This window comes from Lagenorhynchus albirostris, chromosome X, assembly GCF_949774975.1.
Source record: "Lagenorhynchus albirostris chromosome X, mLagAlb1.1, whole genome shotgun sequence".
Classification (NCBI taxonomy): domain Eukaryota; kingdom Metazoa; phylum Chordata; class Mammalia; order Artiodactyla; family Delphinidae; genus Lagenorhynchus; species Lagenorhynchus albirostris.
In genome coordinates, this window is record NC_083116.1 from 35322319 (window position 1) to 35346765 (window position 24447).

The 24447-nt window shown below is 43.7% G+C and overlaps 1 protein-coding gene across 1 annotated transcript in view; it reads left to right on the top strand.

Annotated features, from left to right (window-relative positions):
- Nucleotides 1-24447, top strand: part of DCX (doublecortin) — a 152875-nt gene that overhangs the window by 124336 nt on the left and 4092 nt on the right. The window contains exons 4-5 of the mRNA XM_060137285.1: nt 6441-6543; nt 8526-8648. Of these exons, the coding sequence (XP_059993268.1) occupies nt 6441-6543; nt 8526-8648 (226 nt within the window). The remainder of the gene's footprint in view (nt 1-6440; nt 6544-8525; nt 8649-24447) is intronic.

The window sequence follows — 24447 nt, forward strand, 5'->3', positions numbered from 1 at the left end:
AACAATGAAATAGAATTTCTAAAAGTCAAAATGATTATCATTGAAATTCGAAGCTCTTTGAGTGGGTCAAACAGCAAATTAAACACATCTGAAGAAAGAAAGAGCAGAGTGGCAGATTTGAAGATGTTTTCCAGAATGTAGCCCTAAGAGATAAGAAGATGGAAAATATGAAGGTGAGACTGAGATATGGAAGATAGAGTGGGAAGGTCAAACATGTTCCTAATTTTCAAATGACCCCAGAGAAATGGTGTAACGAGAAATGGTGATCAAATAGACTGGTAAATATATATGTAGATAAACTCAAGTAATATTAACTATATAAAATAATTAAAATAATAATGACTAATTTGTGGGGTTAAATAAAAGATCTGAAATTCTAAGCAACAATGGCATGTAAATTGAGGGTTGCTCAGACTTAAATACAGTATGCGGTACTTTATTTTATTTTTGTTGCTGTTGTTGTTTGGGGGTTTTTGTTTTTGGCCATGCCGTGCAGCTTACGGGATCTTAGTTTCCTGACCAGGAATTGAACCTGGGCCCCCAGCAGTGGAGGCACGGAGTTCTAACCATTGGGCCACCAGGGACATCCCCCAGTATGTGGTGAAGATTTGATGGGGAAGACGCAGCTAGGCCTGTGACTCTGGGAAGAGTGCTTTCTATGTAGAGGGAGCTGCAAGAGTGAGGCTCTGAAGCACGAAAGGTCTTGATGTGTTTGAGAAGCAGAAAGAAGGCCAGTGTGACTGGAGCTAGCTAGCATATGTGGCATAAGAGATTGGATAATATACAGCCAAGATAGAAAGTGGATTTCATTCTGCCTCTGGTTAACAGGCTTTGGAGGGTTTTTAGCGGAAGAGTGCTACGCCTGCTTGAAATTATAAAGTACAATACTACTATGACTACAGTATGCAGAAGAGTGTGAGTGTATGTGTAGGGGTGGACTTGGACTAGGAGGGTGACAATGGACAAGATAAAATGTGAGTTCTAGTAAAAAAAAAATGACTCCCAGATTTCTGGTTTGGGCAGCTGGCGGAATTGTGGTACCAGTGACTGAGATGAGGAAAGTTGGAGGGAAGTGGGATTTGGAGAGGGAGCAGTAAGCGTTTGGTTTGGGGCATATTAAATCCGGGATGCCTGTCAGATGACCAAATGGAGCTGTCAAGCAGGTAGGTGAATACAGGAGTCTAGAGATAGGAAACATTGTCTCCGCTCACCACGCCAACCCTGCGCCAGCCTGTGACCGGAGCCCATCCAGGGCAGGCAGGCAGGAAATGTTCCAGAATGAGAGTAGCAGTAACTTTTAGAAAAAGCCTCATCCGTAATGTTTACTGAATCTTTCATGAACTCATTTTGCAAAGCTTGCCAGCCACACTAAGGGCGGGGCGCACTGTTGGCAAGACGGGGAAATCAGTGTGGTTTGCCTTCCTTGCCACAAGGTTCCCTCTTCTGCGCCCCTGGGGCCACTCCTCTCCCCATAGACACTCTCTGCCCTTCCCTTCACCCTGAATTCCACCAGTAGACAGCTGTATGTTTTGTCTGTGCAGAAGGCTGGCAGAATGGGTCCGGGCAGTTGTGCTATAGAGAGTTAGAATCTCTGTGACTATAGTCAACAAGATGCAGTTCTTCTTCCAGGGCTATTAAGAAAAAGGCACGTTCCTGCTTCCTTTCCTTTATTTATGCAGTTACCTGGAATCCCTTTTACTCCTGTCTCCATCAACCTATATCCCACACGCCCTTCAAGAGGCACACTTTGTGTCATCTTCTCTGTGCAGCCTTCCCCAGTTCTCATGAGTAGAATTCTTCTCTTTGTCGCCTGTGCTCTTCTTGCTTTTTATGCCTCTGTAATGGTGCTAAAAACAGTATGCCTTGTATTCCAATTATTTGTGAGGTTCTGACTCCTTATTATGCTGTCAACTCGGAAGACAGGGGCCTTTTTCTGTACATTTCTGTATCTCTCACATAGTTCTTTTGCCATAGCAAGTGTTTGATGAATGAATATTAGTGGAATTGAACTTTCAATGAAAGTATTTTGCACGTTGGAAGTGAGTCTCATAGATATACAAGCAAGACCTTACTTAAATTTCTTTCTGAACAGTTAGACAGTGAAATATAGAATCTACCAGCAGCAGACACGTATGAGAACTCACTGCCAGCATCTGTAATATGTGGGTGGAGAATCTAATCAAGCTTAAATCAAATCACAGAGTGAATTTGCCATTTGCAGCTAATGGACTGCCACACACAGTGATCTGTTGTCTCTCTTTCCCCATTTGTACTTCGACATTTAAGCCACTGGATGGTCCATATAATCTATTGCTCACAATAATGCATAACCGAGCTAGCTTCCCTTCCCCCAGCTCATGCTGTTTTTTTTTTAAAGGAAGAACATTGAGTAAACGGTTCAGTGTTCACGTGAGTTGATTGACTTTATTTTGTGGGGGCATTTGATTAATTACAAAGATGGGTGTCATGCTTTTGTGTTCTCTCCTCTGACTTAAATACCCAAGTGTGTTTCAAACAAAAGCTGATGTCAGCAAGACCCTTGATCTCCGAGGATGCTGTAAGTGGTATCATAATGATTATTATTTTTACCAATTTCGTTGCCACCTCATGACAGAAATTTTACCACAAAAAAATGGTTTGCAAAATTATGTATTTGCAACGTAACCTAAGGTGGATTTTGTATCGTGTTAACTGAGTGGAATTTTAAAAAGCAGATGTGAGTGTGAATTTCATTTGGAAATTATGTCTTACACTCCATTCTTCTCTTTCTTTTCCTTCTTCCTCTTTCTTCCTTTCCTCCTCCTTCCCCTCGTCCTTGTCTTCCTTCTCTACTGCATACTCAGTTACCAGACGGTAATGAATAGGAGTTTTCTCATCCATAGATTTAAAATGTGATCCATAAAGATGTTATCTTTTTTGAGTCCAATAAAATGTTCTAATGTGTATCAGGCATTGACGAGGACAAAAGGTGACTCTCCTGCCTAAGCTGTAAACAAGCCTTTGAAATCAGGGATTAGGAAGGCACGTTCTCTCAGGCAATTGAATTGTTTTGTCCCGAATTGAATCAGGACGCCTGAGTGCTAGTCTCAACTGTGCCATGATCCATCCGTGTATCCTTCAGCCACTTTGACATTCTGTGTTTTGGGTTCCTCCTATTTAAGATGGAGGGCTTTCTATTTTCCCAGCTCTGTAACAAAGCAGGGGAGGGCTGCCGTGTCTCAGTATCCAAGGCATTTGGGAACCCTGGGTATCCACATGCACAATATGAATTTGTCTACATTTGGGAACCAGTAACATGTGGGGTGGGATCACACAAGAAACCTGATGCTGAACAGCTGGATTGCAAAATGAATGTGTTTGAAGCCAGCCACACCACTGTGAATTTGTCAGAAGCATAGGGGCTTTGCCTTTCTTAGAAGCTCCCCAGAGAAGGGGTTATCCAAAGGCTTTTCCCAAAGCCTGGGCGGGGGCAGAGAGGCTTGGAGTTGGAAGAGGGTGGGTCATTGTAACAGCAACCCCCAGAACAATCTGTGACGGCTTTGTTGTCCTACAGTAGGATAGCGTGGCATGTCACTGCCATGGCTGCTTTCGAGCTTTTGTTTTTTCTTCTTGGGAAGTGATTTCCACAAATACCTCCAAAATTAATGGTCTGGTACCTTTGGGGGAAGGGTTGCTGTTTGAAGTATTTACTAAATTCCTTCTATGACCAGTAGTTGGTTGAGGTTTTCTATTTCTTTTTGAGCTAATTTCTTTATTGATGTTTTCCTTTAAAAATGATCCATTTCATCTGTTTTCAAACTAATTGTCATAGTTATGCAAATGATAACTTCTGAATTCACAGTCATTGCTCCTTTCTTGTTCCTAAATTTATATATTTGTGTTACCTTTCAAAACCTTTGAATGCTAGGTCCTATTGTCTGCCGCTATTGATTTCTTCTTTCTTGTTTCTACTTTTCTGCCTTTGTATAGCCTTACAAAGCCTCCTTATTTTCTTTACATTCAGTTGAGGCAAAAACAGCCCTGGCTAAATTCTCACTATGCGATTAAGTGCTCTACCAGGAACCACAGGAAGATATATAGGGAGCAATAAACTTGGTCTTTACATTCAGGAGAGCTGTGATTTAATGGGAAGGACTAGGTGAGTATTCATGAAAATACAGGCAGGTTTTGAAACAGAGTGCTAAATGCTAGAGACCACTAGTGGAGGGATGCCCAAGGGAGGGGCTTCCCTCACTCATGACTAAAACTAAATGAAGCCAGTCAGAGTCAGGGGCAACCTCAAACACAGAGCATGGCAGAGATCTTCAGGGTCAAGAGGTGGCAAGGGATAAACAGTTCAGCGGCACACAATGTATCATAGTTAGGGGCTCCAGATTGTATTGGTCCAAGATGTCAGTGGGCATCTGCAGAAGGGTTCAAAGCCATGTATGTAGCCTCTGTCGTTGGATCCACTACCAGGGCAATATGCAGGCTGCTTATTGAACTAACATGCCAGTTAGTGACTGGGTCACTTGGAGGTGGTACTAAATAGCTCGCAAGGCACCTGCAGATACTCCTAGCACTCACGACATGATACTGAAATGTTCTGTTTCAGTGTATCTCATTCCATCAGATTATGAGCTCCATGAAGTCATGGCCTGAGTCTTACTCATCTTTGTCTCCCCAGTGCCTGAACCATATGTAAGTGCTTTGTATTACTGAGTGGCTAAAAGCACAGGCTTTGGCGTCACATCGATATGCACTTATTTGGCTTCATCGCTTTCCACCTGAGTAATTTACTTACTGTCTCCGGACCTCAGTTTTCTCATCTGTAAAATAGTGATGACAATAATGCCAACCTCTAGGAATTGTTGTGAGAGTAAAATGGGATGACAGATTTGGAAGTACTTAGCAGAGTGCCTGTTCAGAGTAAGCATTCAATTAGTGGTAGCTCTGTTTGTTATTACGTGATTGTGGAATGAATGGGTGAGGATGAGTGGGCTGAAGAAGGATGGTGGCCTAGTTGATGAGGTCAGGACCCAGGGATGGGAAGAGGCTTAATAGGGGTGAACCCAGCAGCCCTCCAAGTCTCCCTCTCTTCCCTTGGCATCCTTTGGGTGATTGGGAGGCTGAGACAATGCGGATAATGTTTAAGCATCTCTTGCTCTGTGTAAGGCTTGCAATCATCTTGGCTGGGGGAACAGGGATTGAATAGACCCTGGGTGGGTGATGATGTTATTAATACAAACATTTTTCAAATGTAACATATTGATCTCTGCACCCAGTTGTTAGTTTGTGAACACGGTGCCTTTGGAAAGTCATTACTAGAAGCTTGAATGGGTAGCTTAGAACAATTAGAAGCTTTGAACACTTTCAAGCCGAGGATTGGGATAAGAATGTTTTGACTCTGGGCTTCCCTGGTGGCGCAGTGGTTGAGAGTCCGCCTGCCGATGCAGGGGACACGGGTTCATGCCCCGGTCCGGGAGGATCCCACATGCCGCGGAGCAGCTGGGCCCGTGAGCCATGGCTGCTGAGCCTGCACGTCCGAAGCCTGTGCTCCGTTGAAAAAAAAAAAAAAGAATGTTTTGACTCTATGGTTTCTCCTGGGCTTTCCCTGGTGTGCTGGACTAATTATCAAATGTAATTAGGAAAGCTGAGAGGTGGGGAGACTGCAGGAGCAGCATACGTTCCCAGGGACCCTCATTTCTTTGTGCAGAAAAAGAGTTGGGGAGGACTGTCTCTCTGTTGTGGACAAGCCGCAATGCATAGGGCACTAGAGGGCGGGAAGGGTCCTGGGAACACGACTTTTCCAGCAGACCCTCAAGCCTACAGGGACCCATTGCTCTTGAATAAATTTTAAGTGGTTAGGACGGTTTTCCCCTCCTTCTTTTTCAGAGAGGAATGGTATTCTGGGCTACTACCAGGTGCTCAGTTCACTTTTAGCAAAAAGTCCAATTTTTGTGGGTCCAAAGCGGTTAAAAACTGGTGTCCTTCTTTCAGAACTCGTGAAGATAGAGAGAGGGACTTCCACGTCTCGGTCAGCCAGAGTCTGTCCATCTCAGGTTGCAGAAGGTCTTTCTCATCTTCCTTGGCCTACACCCCTGCCCCCAGACTTGGGCTAGCAGCACTCTTGTCTCTGAGGCTCTGAGGAAAGGTGACATTTGTAGGGTCCTCTGCTTGCTGACTTTAATTCAGAGGGGAACATTGCATTTGGACATGGTCTTGAAGTTACTCTTGGTGAAATGGAAACAAGATACCACACATGCAGCGCGGAAAGAAAATGGCACTCAGTATATCTTTACTCACGAGGGGCTGTGGTGCAGACTGTGAGCCTGGTATTTTGAGAAAAAGGAGATCCCTGGGGGCTAAAATGTGAAACTTTCTTCCCATGCCAACATGGCACGAAGTTCATTGTCACAAGACCATCAAATATCAAGTCAATGTTTCCGCTTTCTCTGTAGGTAACCTGTCTCCATGATTTCTTTGGTGATGACGACGTGTTTATTGCCTGCGGTCCTGAAAAATTTCGTTATGCTCAGGATGACTTTTCTCTGGATGAAAATGGTAAGGACAACCACTGAATTTTATTGTTCCATTGTTCTCGCTCCTTCTATCCCTTAGGATTTCCATGGGCTTATATGGCCTGGAAAACATCCATGCATGGTCCCTTTCTCTTGTATAGTTGGATACATGAGTCTCTAAGTGAAAGTTGATTGCATATCTCAGATGTTTGGCTTCCAGACTCAATAAAACTCACTACCTGCCCCAATAGTGACCATATTTCTTGAACCATATATTATGTCACATGGGCTGACAGGCTCAATCAGACCACGGAAAGGAACATTTGGATTCAGAACTTGAATATTGTATGCATATGGGTTTTTTTTCTAGTCAACATCCTCCAGCTATTTGGTCCATGTTGACGGTTCCATTTTAGAAATATTTTCCACTGTGTTGTTAGTGTCAAACATTTTCCCTCTTCCCACCTTCTGGCTTGTCGCCCCATTCCCCCTGATTTGTGGCTCAAGATTCCAGAAGATTGTTAATTTCAGGAAGGAGGTGAACATCTGCCCATCTCCCTTTGCTTGAGTCCAAGCTCCACGTGTAAGTTCACGGTGAATTAGCTCACACAGCCACAGGACTAGGGTATGATCCCGATGGAAAGGCACATTCAAAACATATTTCCCAATAATGAGGAATAAAGTGTGGGAAAAAACAAATCAAGTTGTACTCATATAGAGTTTACAAACAACTCAAGTGACAGGGACCCTGAAAGGGGTGGCATTTCTGCTGTGTTCACTTTGAGAAGAGGCAAATGACCAGAAAATAGCTAAACAAATCTCGGGCTGTGTCCAGTTTCTTGTATCTTCTACATCTTCAGCTCTGGACAGTAATCACTAAAGTTCATCCATCAAAACAAGAAGTAGAACAAACAAAAATGAGCTTTCTGCTTAACTCCGTTTCCTGAAAAACTTAATTTACCAGAAAAGACCTAATCTTTCTGAGTAACTGATATTTTCAATGTATCTTTAAGTAGAAGGTGACAAGGAGGTGTCCAATGGAGAGACAACCCTGCGCCTAGCTGTTTGGTTCCACTTTGAGCATGATCACGTGAGGTTGGGGAAAGTATAGTGGAAAGAGCTCTAGACTGGGACTCGGGAGACTTGACTGCTCATCCTTATTCTGCTGTTTTCTTCCTTTGTGACCCTAAGCAAGAGGCTTAAGCTCTTTGTATTCTCATCAACAAAATGAGTATAATAGTCCTCCTAATATATTAGTACAATCAGCGCCCCCAAATTACCGTTGTAGGGATGCTGAGTGACCTGCATAGAAAGGGTGCTCTGAATGTGTCAGATTGGGGTTGGGGAAGTAGCAGGAACATTTGACAGACTCTCCTACACACCCAGGAGCTTTCTGTAAGTTCTGAGTGGCATAGTCACTGCTGGTCCATTTATTCATTAAACCAGCATAGCAGATTATGATAACATGCATTGAAAATCGAAAAGAACTGTAAATGCAAGATGGTGGTGGTGGTGGTAGTGCTTATTTATAAAATGGCATGACGTCCTTAATATGCCTATTACAATACATGGCATGCGATGAATAATAAATAATAGCTCCCTCCCCCTCCTTTAAATTACTCATGAACGTTTCATCTGCGTGGCTGCAACCTCTGAGCTGTCAGTCTCTTCTCCAAGGAAATTAATTAATTATGTCAACAGGTGCTATTCTGAGACATGACTGGGTTATCCAAAAGTGATTGAGTTGACTATTGAATTACCTGCCCGAACTGCTTTTCTACTCCTTCCCTTGTTTCCATGATTCAGGAATGTAAACACCTGGCTTAGCCCAGGTGACTTTTGAAAGTTTCTCCCATGCCTCCCTCTCCAGAGCCATCGTTCCTTCAAACAGTGAGAACCACCTTGTAGTCCTGAGCCCTAAGGTGCTTTGGTATGTGGTGCTTATTGCAGTTTCCAGAGGTTGGTGAGATGCTGAGTCTTGGTTCTCCCCGGCTCTACTAAGCCGTCTGTGTCCTTTTCCACCAGAATGCCGAGTCATGAAGGGAAACCCATCAGCCACAGCTGGCCCAAAGGCATCCCCAACACCTCAGAAGAGTTCAGCTAAGAGCCCTGGCCCCATGCGCCGGAGCAAGTCTCCCGCTGACTCAGGTAACGACCAAGACGGTGAGTGCTCTTCTCCTAACTGTGCACGCTGACTTCATTTACAGAGGCCAGTACCCTCTGCATGCAGAGGAATGAGTTCCTCATGAACACCATTTGTGTCTCCATGAGACCAATTCTGTCCGTTCAGAGACTAACCCGTTCAACTTGTTTGGAGTCATGGAGACACAGCTACAACACCGATTCTACACAAATGGATGCAGACCAGAAATCTGACCCACTTGCCATGCCTGCTGTAATGCTGTTTGTCATGGTTGTGTTCATTGCCATCATTCTCAACGTCATCCAGCCAGTGCATAGTCCATGAAATAATCAAGTCAAACGTAAATTTGAGATAGAAAATCAGAATCAAAAACAAAATGTAGAAAAAAAGCCACCTCCCTCAAAGTGTCAGCATGGTGGATGCCCTTGAGCTTCAAATTTGACTTGGAATTTTTTTAGAAGTCAAAACCGAAAGAGAAACAAAATAAATTGCATCATTCTCACAGGAGTAAAGGACCTATAGGCCAGGCTCTGAAAGGAAATAAAGACATTTGTCATAGAGGATTTTATTTAGTGGATAGTGAGCAATCTAAAAAATGTGGTCTAGGGATCACTGCTGACCCATGAAGTATTTATCAGTGTGTGATGAGATTAGGAGCTTGTGGCAAATGTAAATCGTGCCACTGAGCAAACCATTTACTTCACAGCTTGATTTTACTGCTAAAGGCAGCAGCGTGCTGGTTTACGTGCTGGTACAAGGTCTCGCACCCGTAGCTTGAGTGGCACTGATCTAAAAGGCAAAAGGGCAGAGAAGGCCAAGTTTAGAAGCTTGGTAGACTCATGCACGGACAATTTGAGTCCTTCATGGTAAAGAAATTACATGCTCCAGAAGATTTACTCATTTGTCCTCCCAAAGCTCAGGGTTCACCATGAGAATTCTTCTAGCCTGAGAGCCTTGGGGCAGAGAGCAAAAGCACTCTTTATCGCTTCTTCAATTGGAGGCAGCTTGAGCAGCCTATTGGCTTTGAAATGCCCGTGGCCTGGAAAAAAAGCCCGTCCTGCTGGCCTCACGCTACCATGCCTATCACCGGCCATCTCTTTATTCTCGAGCAGAAGGAACTCAACTGTGAAGAGGCAGCTCAGGCTTTTCATACTTCCATGTCTTTGCATACCCTGTTCTCCCGCACCTGGAATGCCATCCCTCAAACCTGCCGCTCTTCTTTGCTTGAAAACTCCTACTCATCCTTCAACACCTCAAATAGAAATAGTTGTTCCATTCTCCACAACATCATAGCGCGGTATTCATATCTCTGGGGTAATATTCACCACAACTGTGTTGTAAAGTATGTATTTACTTGTATGTATTTACTTCATCAACTAAATGCTGGTTCCCTCAAGGGCAAGGTGTCATGTTCATTTCTGTATCCTCAGTGCTGAGCACAGTACCTGGGTCCTAGTAGATGCTCAAGTAATGCTTTTGAATGAATAGATGCATAAGAGCACCTATTTCACCCAGCATGGTACTAGAGACCCAATAAGCATGTAGGTAATATTTGCGGAAGGAATAAAAAATGCATGTGTTTGGTGATATTTTGATTAAGCGTACAGAACAGCACATGAATCTATCTAAGCAAATTCATATTGCTCAAACTACAAAGACCTAGAGTTTAGCACTTGGATTGAGAATGAAATTGTTTATAAGGTTCTAAGCAGGGCCTTGCCCAAAAAACGGACTTTAAACAGTTGATCAAGATTCCTAAAGTCTGGAAATAACCACTTAGCTGATCATTTTTTCAGAAGTATCACTGGCTATTTCTGGGATTTCTAACCTGTATTACTTATCTCTTGCTATAAAACAAATTACTCTGAAACATAGTAGCTTAAAACAACAAACATTTTTTTATCTCACAGTTTCTGTGGGTCAGGAATTCTGGGGTGGCTTAGCTGGGTGGTTGTGTCCAGCTCAGAATCTCTCATGTAGTTGAGGTCAAGGTATTAGTAGGGGCTGTAGTCATCTGAAGGCTCAACTGGGACTGTAGGATCCACTTCCAAGATGGCCATTGGCAGGATCTTCCCCACAGACAGCAATTCAAGAGGGTGAATAAGGAAGAAGATGTGGTGCCTTTTATGATCTACTCTCCAAAGCTACACACTGTCACTTCTGTTTTAGTCTGTTCATTAGAAGCAGTCACTAAGGTCAGCCCACATTCAAGGGGAGGGGAAGCAGCCTCCACTTCTGGAAGGGAGGAATATCAAAGAATTTGTGGACCTAGTTTTAAACCATCACATAACCCATTAGTTAGAAATGCTGGAGTGGCAGCAGTTTGAAGTAAATCGATTCTCTTTGCAGACTGTATCCAATTGGATTACCCAGAACACATGAACCCAACCACCTGTAATTAAACACAGTTTAAACATGTGTCAGATAATTGATCTCCAGCATACTACATGCAGAATTTCCCTTCTAAAATGTATGCACTTCACTGATTCTAAGATGTTGGAGACAGAGAAGGAATGCATTGGGACTCAATGAATATGTGTCAAATTGAAAGGAGTTATAATAGATCCCAACCTAGGCTGAGGCAGGCAAGATCTATTCTTATTCCTTCAGACCTCCCTTGCTAAAAGAAGGAATGAGGATGTATTCACACACACAAGGTAAACAAAGTAACCAATTTGAGGTAGGAAAATGGGACCTTACTTTGGCAGATATCAGAATTACAAGCAGCCCCAGTTTCCTACCAGTAAAAAATCTAAAGTGGTATCCTCAGTAGAGAGAAATTAAATCTTCATTTCAGATAGTTCATGAACATAAATGAAGTCAAACTCTAGTCTAGCCAACCTTCATGGCAATTTCCGGAACATTTGAGCTTATCTTAGATGAAGTATTTAGAGCCTCCACATGATTTCAGCCCCAAAGGGTAAAAGGATTTACGTAACACAACCTTGCCCATGCCGTGGGAGTTTAGGGCCAAGTCTAGGACATCCACTCAGTGAACATTGCACAGGGGCAAAGCTGATCTCAGGCAAACAGGACTTTAGGTAAGGTTCGGATTTGACATACCCATTTTCCCTTTTCCACCCCCTCCTCACTCAGGACCATCTCAAGCTGGGAGGTGTAGGGAGATAGGATATGGAAGAGGAGGGAGAGACATCTCTCTAGGAAAACCCAATTATACCACTTCCCAGCTTTGTGACTTGGGACAAGTTTCTTACCTTGTCTAAGACTTGGTTTCCATTTTGGGTAAGACAGAATTTGCATGTCTAGACAAAAATCATTTTCCATTGTTATCAGGGATTTCCAGGGTTGTAAAATAGCTTCCACAGAATCAGAATCAGGTAACAAGAAGGGTGAGCTATAGACGATGCATAGTTTTGCATTAGCATAAATGTCTCCTTACAAACATAAAGAAAGAATTGTTTCATAAAGTATCAAGGTTTTCTGAGCTGTTAGCAAGAGACATATACAGATGAATATACATTTAACCAAAGAATAATGGCAATGTGTGGGGCTGAAATTCTTTGTTCTTTTGTAGTACACGGTAGTACCGCCCTGTTTCCATTCTGTGTCAGTCCGTCTTAGATCTGAGACTTGTGGATGGATCCACATTTCTTCATTCAACCTGAGTGACTAAAGGGTGTGGAAGATAGGCCATTTCCAGGGAATTTTAACTACCTTCCTTTGATGGCAAACGAAAGCCAAAAATCTTCTTTAGCCGGGATTCAAACCAAATGAAACATTGGCTCAGTTCAGGTTCAGTTAAAGGAATATTTTGATGTTCTAGTTCATTAGAAAATATATAGGTTTGTTTCTGGTTTGAACAAGTTTGCTAGCTTTTCAAATATATATATATTATATATATAATATATGTATATATAATATATATATATTTGGTCCAATTCATGGTTCAGTTAATATCTGGGTTCAGTTTGACTTGAGGTTTAGGAAATTGATGCTGTTTGGTCTGTAATTTGCGTCATAATTTGATTCTTTGTTCCTTATTCCTTAAGTTGTCTCTTTCCCATTCTGCCCATGAATAAATCAAAGTCCTTCTACTTTGTTCCCTTCAAGTTCAGTCCCTACTCCTGCCAGTACTGAGTTTGCCCCCAAAGGGAATGTCTGTTGCTAAGCCCTAAACTTGAGTTAAGGAAGGATTTGATTGTCTATACGATATTGCTATAAGGAGCTCTCATTCTCACTGGGCAGAGCTGACAGACTCTGAGAATCCAAGTCCCATTAGCCAGGTTTGTCTTTAAAGTAGGGCAAGGGATTGTGTGGTAAGCAGATGAAACCGGAGCCCAGAAGGCTCCTGTGGAATGTTTGAAGGAAGTTTGTGCAGTGCTCCCTTTTGATTAACCTAGGACTTGCCATTTGATGGGCGAAGGTAAGCCTGGCTTCAGAACTAAAGGAAGACATTTCCGTGTCTCTCTACTTCCATTTTAGCCATTAATGTGTTAATTTTTCTCTTTATGAAGCTACCTCCCAATTGAATTGAATTGAATTGAATTAAAAGGACAAAGTCAGCTAGTTGCTGGGAAGGAATCTTTTCTTTTTCTTTCTGTTGTGTTTTTTTCCTTAAAGGAGCCTCCAAGGAAGCTAATTCCCACTTGAGAGGATTGTAATGTGATCATTAGTTTGCTATTCTTCAATAGTATATCATTGTTGCAGCAACCCGATGTTCTCCACCCTCCTTCCCCCAACCTATGTGCACCTATTCCTGAAAGTCAAATCTTCCCTGTTCCCAAACGCCCAAGAATGAATGTCTTCTCTACCAAAATACATAGCTTTTGAAAGGGGAGGTCAAGGGCCACAAAACAGCCAGGTGAGGGTGCCCATGGGAGAATAGTATCCGGGAGTCCTCTTCTGAACCAAAGATGCTGCTTTGGGTTGCCTAAGATGGAGGGACCTGGATGTTCTGACCTTCCTGAATGTGACTGTCTGGATGTACCAGCTCGGTCTAATAAAAATATAATGCGAGTCACAAAGGCAAGCCTTGTATGTAATTTTAAATTTTCTAGTAGCCACAGTTCAGCTCAAAGAAACAGGTGAAATTAGCTTTGAAAATGTATTTTATTTTACTGAATATATCTGAAATCTTATCACTTCATCATGTAACCAATGTAAGAAATTGTGGAGATATTTTACATTTGTTGAAATGGGACCGTATTTTACACTTACAGCACATCTCAATTCTGACTAGCCACACTTCAAATGCTCACTAGCCCTATGTGACTAGTAGACAGCACAATACCCTTCTTCTGCATCTGAGAGAAGTTCCAGGTAATGATCTTTTACATGAAGTAAATGCTCTGCACTTTGCAAAATATTTCCAAACCTGTCATCTCAGTTGTCACTCATAATAGCACCATGGCTTAAATTGGGAAAGGAAAATTATCCCGTTTTTTTTTAGATTGGAGAACTAAGATATAAAGAGGTTCAGTAAATCTTTCAGTCTTCCCGATATCTATTTAGTACTCAAGAACGAGAGCCCAGCTCTCCTGACTCCCAGGTAGGCGGTCCTTGCATTGTCCTTAAATCAGGGTGTGGAAGCTCCAGAGTGGTGAATAAACAGTCTCTGTTGCATGGTCCTTGCTTCTCTGCTTCCTTCCACCTTCCCCCACCTCCAGGCAAGGGATGTGGAGAGACTGGGAGAGGGGGGTGGTATCTGTGTCATTCTCTTTGTGCAGCATAGAGCAAGGCATGAGTAATTAAGCACCTTTGTTTCCAGTGCCCAGTCCTAGACACTCCATCAGCTCCCCTACAGTCAGTCCAAGGGGAAGTGGTGCCCTTGGCGAAGCTATGGGAAGAGAGAAACTTGCCTTGCCTCCTCCCCCACTCTGATTCTTTCTAAAACCACAGCTTACGTCTAGTTTAAGTGGAAGAACTGTCCTATATATAAGGCAACTTTTCCATTGCCATTGGAGAGCCGTTTAGTAAATGGTTGGAGCAAGCAGTCAAATGCCACGCCCCCCCCCGCCCCCCCGTCCCCCGTCCCCGAGCACTCCACACAGCATGGGATGCGGTCGTGCTAACCCATCTCCCTGCAGTAGCAGTCCTAGCAACCTGCTGCAGCCGGGGACTTGTGTGTTTTTTGGCTGCGTTGGGTCTTCATTGCTGCGCGTGGGCTTTTCTCTAGTTGTGGCGAGCAGGGGCTACTCTTCGCTGTAGAGCGTGGGCTTCTCATTGTGGTGGCTTCTCTAGGGCACACGGGCTTCAGTAGTTGTGGCATGCGGGCTTCAGTAGTTGTGGCTCGCAGGCTCTAGAGCGCAGACTCAGTAGTTGTGGCGCGTGGGCTTAGTTGCTCCTCGGCATGTGGGATCTTCCCGGACCAGGGCTCGAACCCGTGTCCCCTGCATTGGCAGGCGGATTCTCAACCACTGTGCCACCAGGGAAGTCCAGGGACTTGTGTTTAAATACAACTGATTCGCCAAAGTTTTGGTGGAGTAACTAGTAATGCTAGGTGCTATGAGGAAAAGAAATGATAAGATGAAGTACCGGTCACTAAGAAGCTTATGATTTATTTGGGGAACCAGTATGCATATAAAATTTAACAAAAATTTTTATTTACAAATACTTACATAGTTCATATGTGCCAAGCAACCGTTCTAATCACTTTACGTGTATTAACTAGTTTAATCCTTACAACAACTTTACGAGGTAGGTGCTATTATCCCTATTTGCAAATGAAGAAACTAGGGCATATGAACAATGTGACCTGTCCAAGATCACAGAGCTAGTAAGTGGTAGAGCTGGGATTTGAATCCGGGCAATCTGGCTCCACAGTCCACAATGTAACCATTGCACTGTGATGCTAAATAAGACTTAATGATAATGGTTTGTTTAAATGCCAAGTGCATGAGAGATACAGGCAGTAAGTGCTATTGGAAGTACTGGAGTTTGTGGGAAAGAGAGTTCATTGGGGGCTAGGGTGCTAAGGGAAGGCTTCCTGGAAGGACTGGGGCTTGAAAGAGAATTAGACTTCAATTGATAAGGAAATAGATATTTCTGGCAGCAGAGAAAGCATGAACAAAAGAGCAGAGGTGGTGATGAATATAGCATATCGGGGTACAGAGAGGCGACCATTAAATCTACGTCTCCAGCCCCAACCTTCCTTCCGGATGTCAGTGCCATGAATGCTTACCAGACAATTCTGCTCATACGTGCCAAATGCAACGTGTCTAAAAGTCAAAAACATCTCCTCTCCCCAGCTCCCTGACAGTAGAATCAATTCTATCCTATTCCCCAGGCGCAACACCTTGGCGTTATCTTTGATTCTTCCCACTCTTTAATCCTTCATGTCCACCATATGCTGTTCCTGTTGTTGAACATTTGAAACATCTTCACCTTTCCCACACAGAAGTCCCTTCCTTTCCCTCATCACCTGATGCCTGGATTACTCAACACACTCCTACACAGTATCTCTGCTTCAAATCTCTGTCCACTTACACATCTGCTGTGGTACCACCACATTTTTCATCCTAAAACATGGCCATTGTGTAACTTTCCTGCTCCAGTACCTTCAGTGCTTCCACGTTGAGTTCAGTGATCACTCCTGCCCCCATGGTAAGGCTGAGCGAGTAAAAAGAGAGAAGAGCCGACAGCTGAAGACTGTTCTGGGGAGCACAGCAATACCATGCAAAAACCAGAATTATGGGCTTCACTCGGGAAAACTTCAGTCCTCTAATGCCTGACCTGCTAGCGAAAGAATTAGTGTTCAGCCGGCATAGGTTGGTAAATCACCCCCTGTGGAAGGGGATTTCCTAACTTGGTGCTTCAATTCCTTCCATTTCTAATAATGGCAGTAGTAATAGCAATAGGAGATGTCATTACTGAGCCCTCCCTATCTGCTAAGGCACCTGGCTAAGCATTTTATATGTAGTCTCTCATGTACTCCTCAGAACAACAACAATTGACATATGCATTCTTCTTATTCAAATGTTACAGTTGAGGAAACAGGCTCACAGAGGGTAGGTTACACCCAAGGTCACACATCTAGGAAATGGCTAAGCCAGGATTTAAAACCCTGACTGATTCCAAAGCATATGTTCTTTCCACAAATAAGAGCAGTGTAGTTTCTTCTAGTTCCTGCCCAATAAAATTGGGAGTGAGTGTTGACAACAGGCGTGCTCCACCAGAAACATGTTCCCAGCAGAACCACCTTCGACTGGAAATAAATGTTGTCAGCATTGTCAAGCCTGAGAAAATAATCTTGGCACATCCAGCAGCCTTCTTACAGACGTCCTCTTCTTGAGGGAAACTGATCTGTGCCAAAATATTACACAACTGGGTACACATATCTGTTCTTTTCTTTGTTTGTTTTTTAAAATCTTTATTGGAGTATAATTGCTTTACAATGGTGTGTTAGTTGCTGCTGTATAACAAAGTGAATCAGCTATATGTATACATATATCCCCATATCCCCTCCCTCTCGTGTCTCCCTCCCACCCTCCCTATCCCACCCCTCTAGGTGGTCACAGAGCACTGAGCTGATCTCCCTGTGCTATGCGGCCGCTTCCCACTAGCTATCTATTTTACATTTGGTAGTGTATATATGTCCACGCCACTCTCTCACTTCGTCCCAGCGTACCCTTCCCCCTCCCCATGTCCTCAAGTCCATTCTCTATGCCTGCATCTGCATTCCTGTCCTGCCCCTAGGTTCTTTTTTTTTATATAAATTTGTTTATTGATTTATTTCTATTTTTGGCTGCGTTGGGTCTTCGTTGCTGCATGTGGGCTTCTCTCTAGTTGCGGCGAGCGGGGGCCGCTCCTCGCCACGGTGCGCAGGCCTCGCATTGTGGTGGCTTCTCCCGCTGCAGAGCACGGGTTCCAGGCACGCGGGCCTCAGCAGTTGTGCCTAGATGGCTCCAGAGCGCAGGCTCAGTAGTTGGGGCGCACAGGCTTAGTTGCTCCGCGGCATGTGGCATCTTCCTGGACCAGGGCTCGAACCCGTGTCCCGTGCATTGGCAGGCGGATTCTCAACCACTGCGCCACCAGGGAAACCCTGCCCCTAGGTTCTTCAGAACCATTTTTTTTTTCTGTAGATTCCATATATATGTGTTAGCATACGGTATTTGTTTTTCTCTTTCTGACTTACTTCACTCTGTATGACAGACTCTAGGTCCATCCACCTCACTACAAATAACTCAATTTTGTTTCCTTTTATGGTTGAGTAATGTTCCATTGTATATATGTGCCACATCTTCTTTATCCATTCATCTGTCGATGGACACTTAGGTTGCTTCTGTCCTGGCTATTGTAAATAGAGCTGCAATGAACATTGTGGTACATGACTCTTTTTGAATTATGGTTTTCTCAGGGTATAGGCCCAGTAGTGGGATTGCTGGGTCGTATGGTAGTTCTATTTCTAGTTTTTAAAGGAACCTCCATACTGTTCTCCATAGTGACTGTATCAATTTACATTCCCACCAACAGTGCAAGAGGGTTCCCTTTTCTCCACGCCCTCTCCAGCATCACATATTTGTTTTGCAACAGGGAAAACTCTTACTTCTCTCCCCTATTTGAAAGATTCACCACTGCATGCTGTTTAAGACTCTGTAGGGAATAGATTTAAAGTTCAAATTCCAACTTCTGAACTTAGGGTATCTCACAACTTATGATTGAATTTGGTCTGAGAACTGGCCCTATGATCAAATCAGTGAAGAACTGTTTTAGGGCCCCTTAGTTCTTGCTTCCCTACTGGATGGTTCTGGGGAGAGGGACAAAGGATTTCCACTGAGCAGAAGCAATTAGCCAAACCAATCCACACACCCCGCCCAAGGGCTCTTTGGAATGAATGTGTGAAAACCACAGGCCCTGTCTCTTGGCCTTGTTCTAAAGTAAGTTGAAACCACTTTGGTTCTACTTGGATGGCCTTCCAGGAAACCTCCCTGTATAAGTAGGGAGGAACCAGGGTGTCTTTGGACTGGAATGAAGGAACACTTAGAGCATCTCAAAATGAGAAAGAAATGAGGAAGTGGCTGCTGAATCGTATATTGAGATCTCCCTCTGCAAGGCATTAGGGAATTAGAAAAGACAAGACAGAGAACCAGTCACTAGAAGGTCATGGTGGTATGTGATATGCTAACTTTGAGGGAATTTTGAAATGAATCTGTGAGCAAACCCTCAAGTCCACCATCCATTGAGAAGAAGCAGTTTATACCCTTTAAGCAAGTCCTACACTTTCTGAGCCTCTATATCCTTGTGATTAAAAGGAGACTATTAATTCCTGGCTACCATCTCTTGGGGTTATCAGGAGAATCATGTGAATTCATATATTGCAAAATGCTTTGGAAACAATTGTAGAAATACATCGGCAATTATTAAGGTGGCTCTGAAATTATTGTCATGGCTTTTTTTTTTGTAGACTGAGTTATTTATTTTCAGTGAGCAATATTTCAAAATAGACATCAAACCAAAACCAGTAGACTTGATTTTGAGTTGAGCTCAAGTGTTGGGATTAGAATGGGAGGGAAAAGCCAGAGCTAAGTGAATGAGTGTTAAATCAGTTTGCTCTCCAGTCAAAGGTTGGGTGAAAACATATGTCAAACCGGCCCTTTTCTTCCTGCGCCATGCAAACTTGAACCCAGAAAGTATAGTGGCTTGTCTAACTCATTGCCCAGACAATTCTTTAATCACTGTACCTGGGGCTACTTACATCCACCTTACACACAGTTGCATCCTGATTTCCAGGGATCAGTCCAGCCTCCAGACAAGGGAATCCGTAGTCTAAGAGCTCAGCATCAACTTGCCAGGCTGGTGACCATACTCTGCCCTTGGCCGCCCATGCAAGAGACTGAACTTTCTCCTTGTTCTTTGGGAACTGACTCCCTCCGCCTTGTCCCTCGCTCCTGGGAACCCGTATTCCCCTACACATTTAAAACCCTGCAAATCTAGTTAATTCAGCCTAGTTACCTTACCCGCCATCTTTTGTTTGGGCTTGTCCTGTTCCATTCTGATAGAGCCAAGGATTTAAAAACAAGCGCCGGGGAATGGGCAGGTATAATCATTCAGAGAAGGTAGTAAGCCAAGACTGTGCCAAGCCAAGCTTGGCAATTGTGCTGCACACCTGAGGGGAGTGACAGGGCACAGATACCATCTTCCCAGAGGCATGTGGCATGAGGGTAGTTACATGTCTGTCTGGCTGCTCTGTCCGCTATTGTTTCATGACATTTTCTATGAAACCCAGTTGGTAGGGTGAATGGAAGATAGCTCTTGCTAATCACTTTCTAATCTAAACTAGGTCAAGTAGGATAAAAGTCTAGAAGATGAGCATAAGCTCTGGTGTCTGCTTCTACCTGCTCCTATTTCTTTCTTTTTTTCTGTGTCACAAACCTTCTCCTTCCTTCCTACCCGCCATCAGAAAGTTGTCATAAGTAGGAGTCCCAGAAGCAAATCATGTAAAAAAGGAAGAGCAATGTAGCAAAAACTGAAAACAAACCAAAACACACATAGACTTTGGAATCAGAGAGACGTGTGTTCAAATCCTGACTTTGCTACCCCTAACTGGAGCAAGCCTCTATTTCCCAAACAGAAATTAGAATACGACTAGATGAGGCTCTGTGTGTGTGTGTGTGTGTGTGTGTGTGTGTGAGAGAGAGAGAGAGAGAGAGAGAGAGAGAGAGAGAATGGAAAGAGAGAAAAGAGTGCCTAGCTTATCACAGACACACAATAAGCATTATTATCCTGGTTTTTATTGATAAGACTGATAAGACAGCCTAGGAGATTGAAAAGTTCCTGATGTACCTTGCTGTAGAGGGGAAAAAGTGAACTGCACAATGAGAAGAAAGAAATAAAAGGATTTGGACTATGAATAAATAAAGGGTGACAGCAGTGAGGCAGTGCTGTGGTCCTGAGGAGGGAAATGAGAGAGACGAGTAAAAGAGGGCAAAGACTCCCCCAATACAATCTCAAATTACAGCTGAGAACTGGAACATCAGAGACAGGAACTAAAGATGTTTAGTAAAGCAGAGTAAAGGAAAATGAGGGCTATCAAACCGGTGTTATTTCCAGTCACTCTCAAAATGAACTGTGACAGCTTTCCATGTGGATTTGCCAATCCAAGGCTATGCACAGTTCGTCAAACCCTATTTTCATCTTTCCCTGCTACTTCTTTTACGTGACATTTATACGAATTGGCTTCAGAATTCAAATCAAATGGCGCCCTCCCAGATTTTTTTTTCCCACAGAACCCATAGAAGAAATGCATATGAGAATATATTTTTATGTAGTCTGCTCCTTCAGCTTGTAAGGAATTGACATTTGCCTGTACGTGTCTATATTTTCTCATTTCTCTATGTCCATCTTTGGGTTTGATTCCATCAGGGAAGTCTGGGAAAGTGTCTACGTTTTTTTCAACAATTAAATTAATTGTAGTTAAATTGTGGAAAACTGATTTTCCAAATGCTTATTGAATGTTGATGACAAAATTAAATCCTTTATTTATAAGCAACTTAAGATTGATCTGGGGATGGATTGATTGGGGGAGTGGCAGTGAAACATATATAAACATATACAGACATACAGAGAATAGAGAGAGGTATACATGGAATATGTATTTATGTATTCCCCGTAAAGTTTGCGGATGAGAGAGTTACAGAGAATATTGATAAAAGAACTAGAAATTGCAAAAGAAACCTGTATGTGCAGATCTATGGCCAATAAGTGGAAACTGACTCCCATACAGATAAGCTTTGGTTAATAATTTTCCACATTTTGCCAAGACCAGTGGGCTCATTCTCAGATAAGAAGCTAGATAAGAGGGTAGGTGAAAAAGACAGCTTTCACACTGGAAGTATAGTAGCCATCCTTTTGTAGCGTGGCTGACAAATGCTGGGAAACTAGGATCTGTTGTTGCCGAAAGGTACAGTGACCATGTGGAACAACATGACGGCACTTACCTGGGGATGCCTACATCTGTTAGACTTCCTGGCTGGGGTCAGGGGTCTTTTGGAAGACGTTCATTATGTCAGCTGACACTGATCCCAAAGATTGCTCTCCATCTTGAATACTAGGGGCCAGGTCCTGTTTGGAGACCCCCAGGCACTCCTTCCTTTTCCTGCAGAGTAAATGACTCCTTTGCCTCACTGTGGCTTCACAGACTCTTGCCTTTTCCAAAGTGCCTCTTTTATTCACCAGAAAGCCTAGTGCCCTGGCAGAGCCTAGCTCCCCCAGTCTGTGTGCTGTTTGGCACAGGTCATGTTCCTCCTTGCGTGGATTGCATGGTACGTGCACATCACGCTCGCTCCAAACTTGCCTGGCCTCTAGGCCTCTGTCTTCTCCCGATCCCTTCTCTCCCTCCCCAGTGCTTTAATTTAAGCCGTCACCGCCTCTCACCTGGACTAATGCATTGTCTTCTAACCAATCTCTTTGCTTCTACCTTTAACCATCCCACACACACACACCACCTCACCAGTCTTCCCCCTGCATCTGGAGTCATAGTTTTTAAGTGCAAATTTGATGGTATCGCTCCCAGATTTCTTTCACACATCAAACCCAGACTTCACAAAAGGCCCCCAAGGTCTGGTGTTTATCCTCAACTCCAGTCTCATCTCTCAGAATTCACTGCTGGCATCCTACACTTGAGCCATTTGGAGCTATTTGCACTCCTGTAAACATGCTGTATTCTTTCACACCACCATGTCTTTGCCCCTGCTGGCGTAATTCTGCAGTCTGGAATACCCTTTCTATCCTCTCTGCCTAACCAGATCCAAGTCATTGTCTCAATGGCTTTATTGAGATATAGCTGACATCACAAACAGTTCACTCCTTTAAAATGTACAATTCACTGGATTTTAGTTTAGCCATAGAGTTGTGCAACAGTCACCACTATTTAATGCCAGAACATTTTCATCCCCTCAAAGAAACTCTGTACCTATTAGCAGACCTCTCCAAACTGCCCTGCCTAATTCCTCCTTGCCCCCTGCTGGCCAGCCCCTGGCAACCATTGATCTACTTCTGTCTCTATGGATTTGTCTATTCCAGAGGCACCTCTCAAGACTTTTTTCAGGTGTTGCCTCCTAGTCCCCTGATTTCAAAGCCTCTCCACTGGGCTCCACTAATACCCCTTGTATGGCTCGTCATAGCACTTATTCCCACTGTATTCTTACCGGCCACCCCACTGGCAGTGACTTACTCATCTCTGAAACCTCAACGTCTAATACTTGGCTTCGCTTAGAGCAAGTGCTCTGTAGCTACTGGCCAACTGAATGAACGACTTCCAGGAAGCCCTGACAGGGAGAAAGGCCCCTCAGTGAGTGGGTTAGAGATGAGTGAATACACAGGCAAGGCCAGACGGTGGATTCCTAGTGCCCATATTTCAGCTCACTTGCACTTGGATAAACTCATCAACCACCACACTGATGTCTCTTTCAACTCTACAGTTGATACGCAGGTTCCAGAACCTAGGGAAACATTACCATAAGTGGTGCAGAGAAAGTATATCCTCAGGAAATACTCACGATACACCAGTTTAAGCATTACCTGTGGGACTAACAGCAACACCCTCAGGCCATCTTCCTGCTTAACTTTTTCAATGTCCTTCCACCCCCCTCCTATCGTCCCTTCCTTCTTTCTCTTCTCCTCCCCCCACCCCACCAATACCCTTGGGATGTTTGCCCTTATTTCTTTTGCGGTACGGGGGCCTCTCACTGTTGTGGCCTCTCCCGTTGTGGAGCACAGGCTCCGGATGCGCAGGCTCAGCGGCCACGGCTCACGGGCCCAGCCGCTCCACGGCATGTGGGATCTTCCCGGACCGGGGCACGAACCCGTGTCCCCTGCATCAGCAGGCGGACTCTCAACCACTGCGCCACCAGGGAAGCCCTGCCCTTATTTTTAAAGCACATTTCAGAATATCTGATGAACAATGTAGGTCCTTAGATTTTAAAAGAGATTAACTTTAGATGAGATGTCTGAACATGAATCCCCTTTGAAAGCTGCTAATTGTTCTATTTCAGTGCACCACATTTCTTTACACGATTGGATCTTTAAAAAATCTTGTCAGCAAGGGAATTATAAGACAATTTTGCAAACACAGTGGAATATGGAGATGTTAAATACTAAACCATCTCATTTTCAGCATTTTACTGACTAGAGACAAATGCGGGTGCACCCTGACTCTGGCTACCGTCATCCTTTTTCTGTCTCTAAGCCTTTCTCCCGATTTCAAACTTCCTCCTTCTTCTCGTCCCCAAGAATCTTTGTCTCCTGTCTCATCTCCTCCATTCCTGATCTTCTCTCCCTCTTTCTCGATTCTCTCCTCTGCCCATTTTGCTGTAGGTACCTCCTTTTATGTTTCGCACTGTTTCTCCTCCACTTTCTTTTTCATTCTTCTTCCTAATTAGCTCCCTCTCTCTTTTTTTCCCCTTCTGTTCTTTGCACCCGGAATGAAGTAGGGAAGAGAGAGTGGGAGGAAAGATGAGCAGGAAAAGAGAGAGGGGAGAGAGATAGACAATGGGGCTGTCCTGCAGCTGCCCCATCATCTGTCACCAAAGGGGATGTGCCCTGGTTCAAATCACCCATATTTCTTCCCCTTTAAGGTAAGGCAGCATAATCTCTTTGTGCCTCAATTTTGTCTAACATATAAAATTGAAACAAAGTAATATGTTCCCAGACTACCTCCCAGAGATGTTGCTAGGGTCAAACTTGGGAATGAATATGAAAAAGATTTGAAAAGAACCAGACCCCTGTAATTGGAAGCACACGGGGGAATGGGTGGGTGGATTACCGCCTTGCACTGTATGGGGATCTAATTAACTGAGCATTGCAGTTCTTGCCTTTCTGAGGAATGTGTTTCTTTTCACCTTTGTT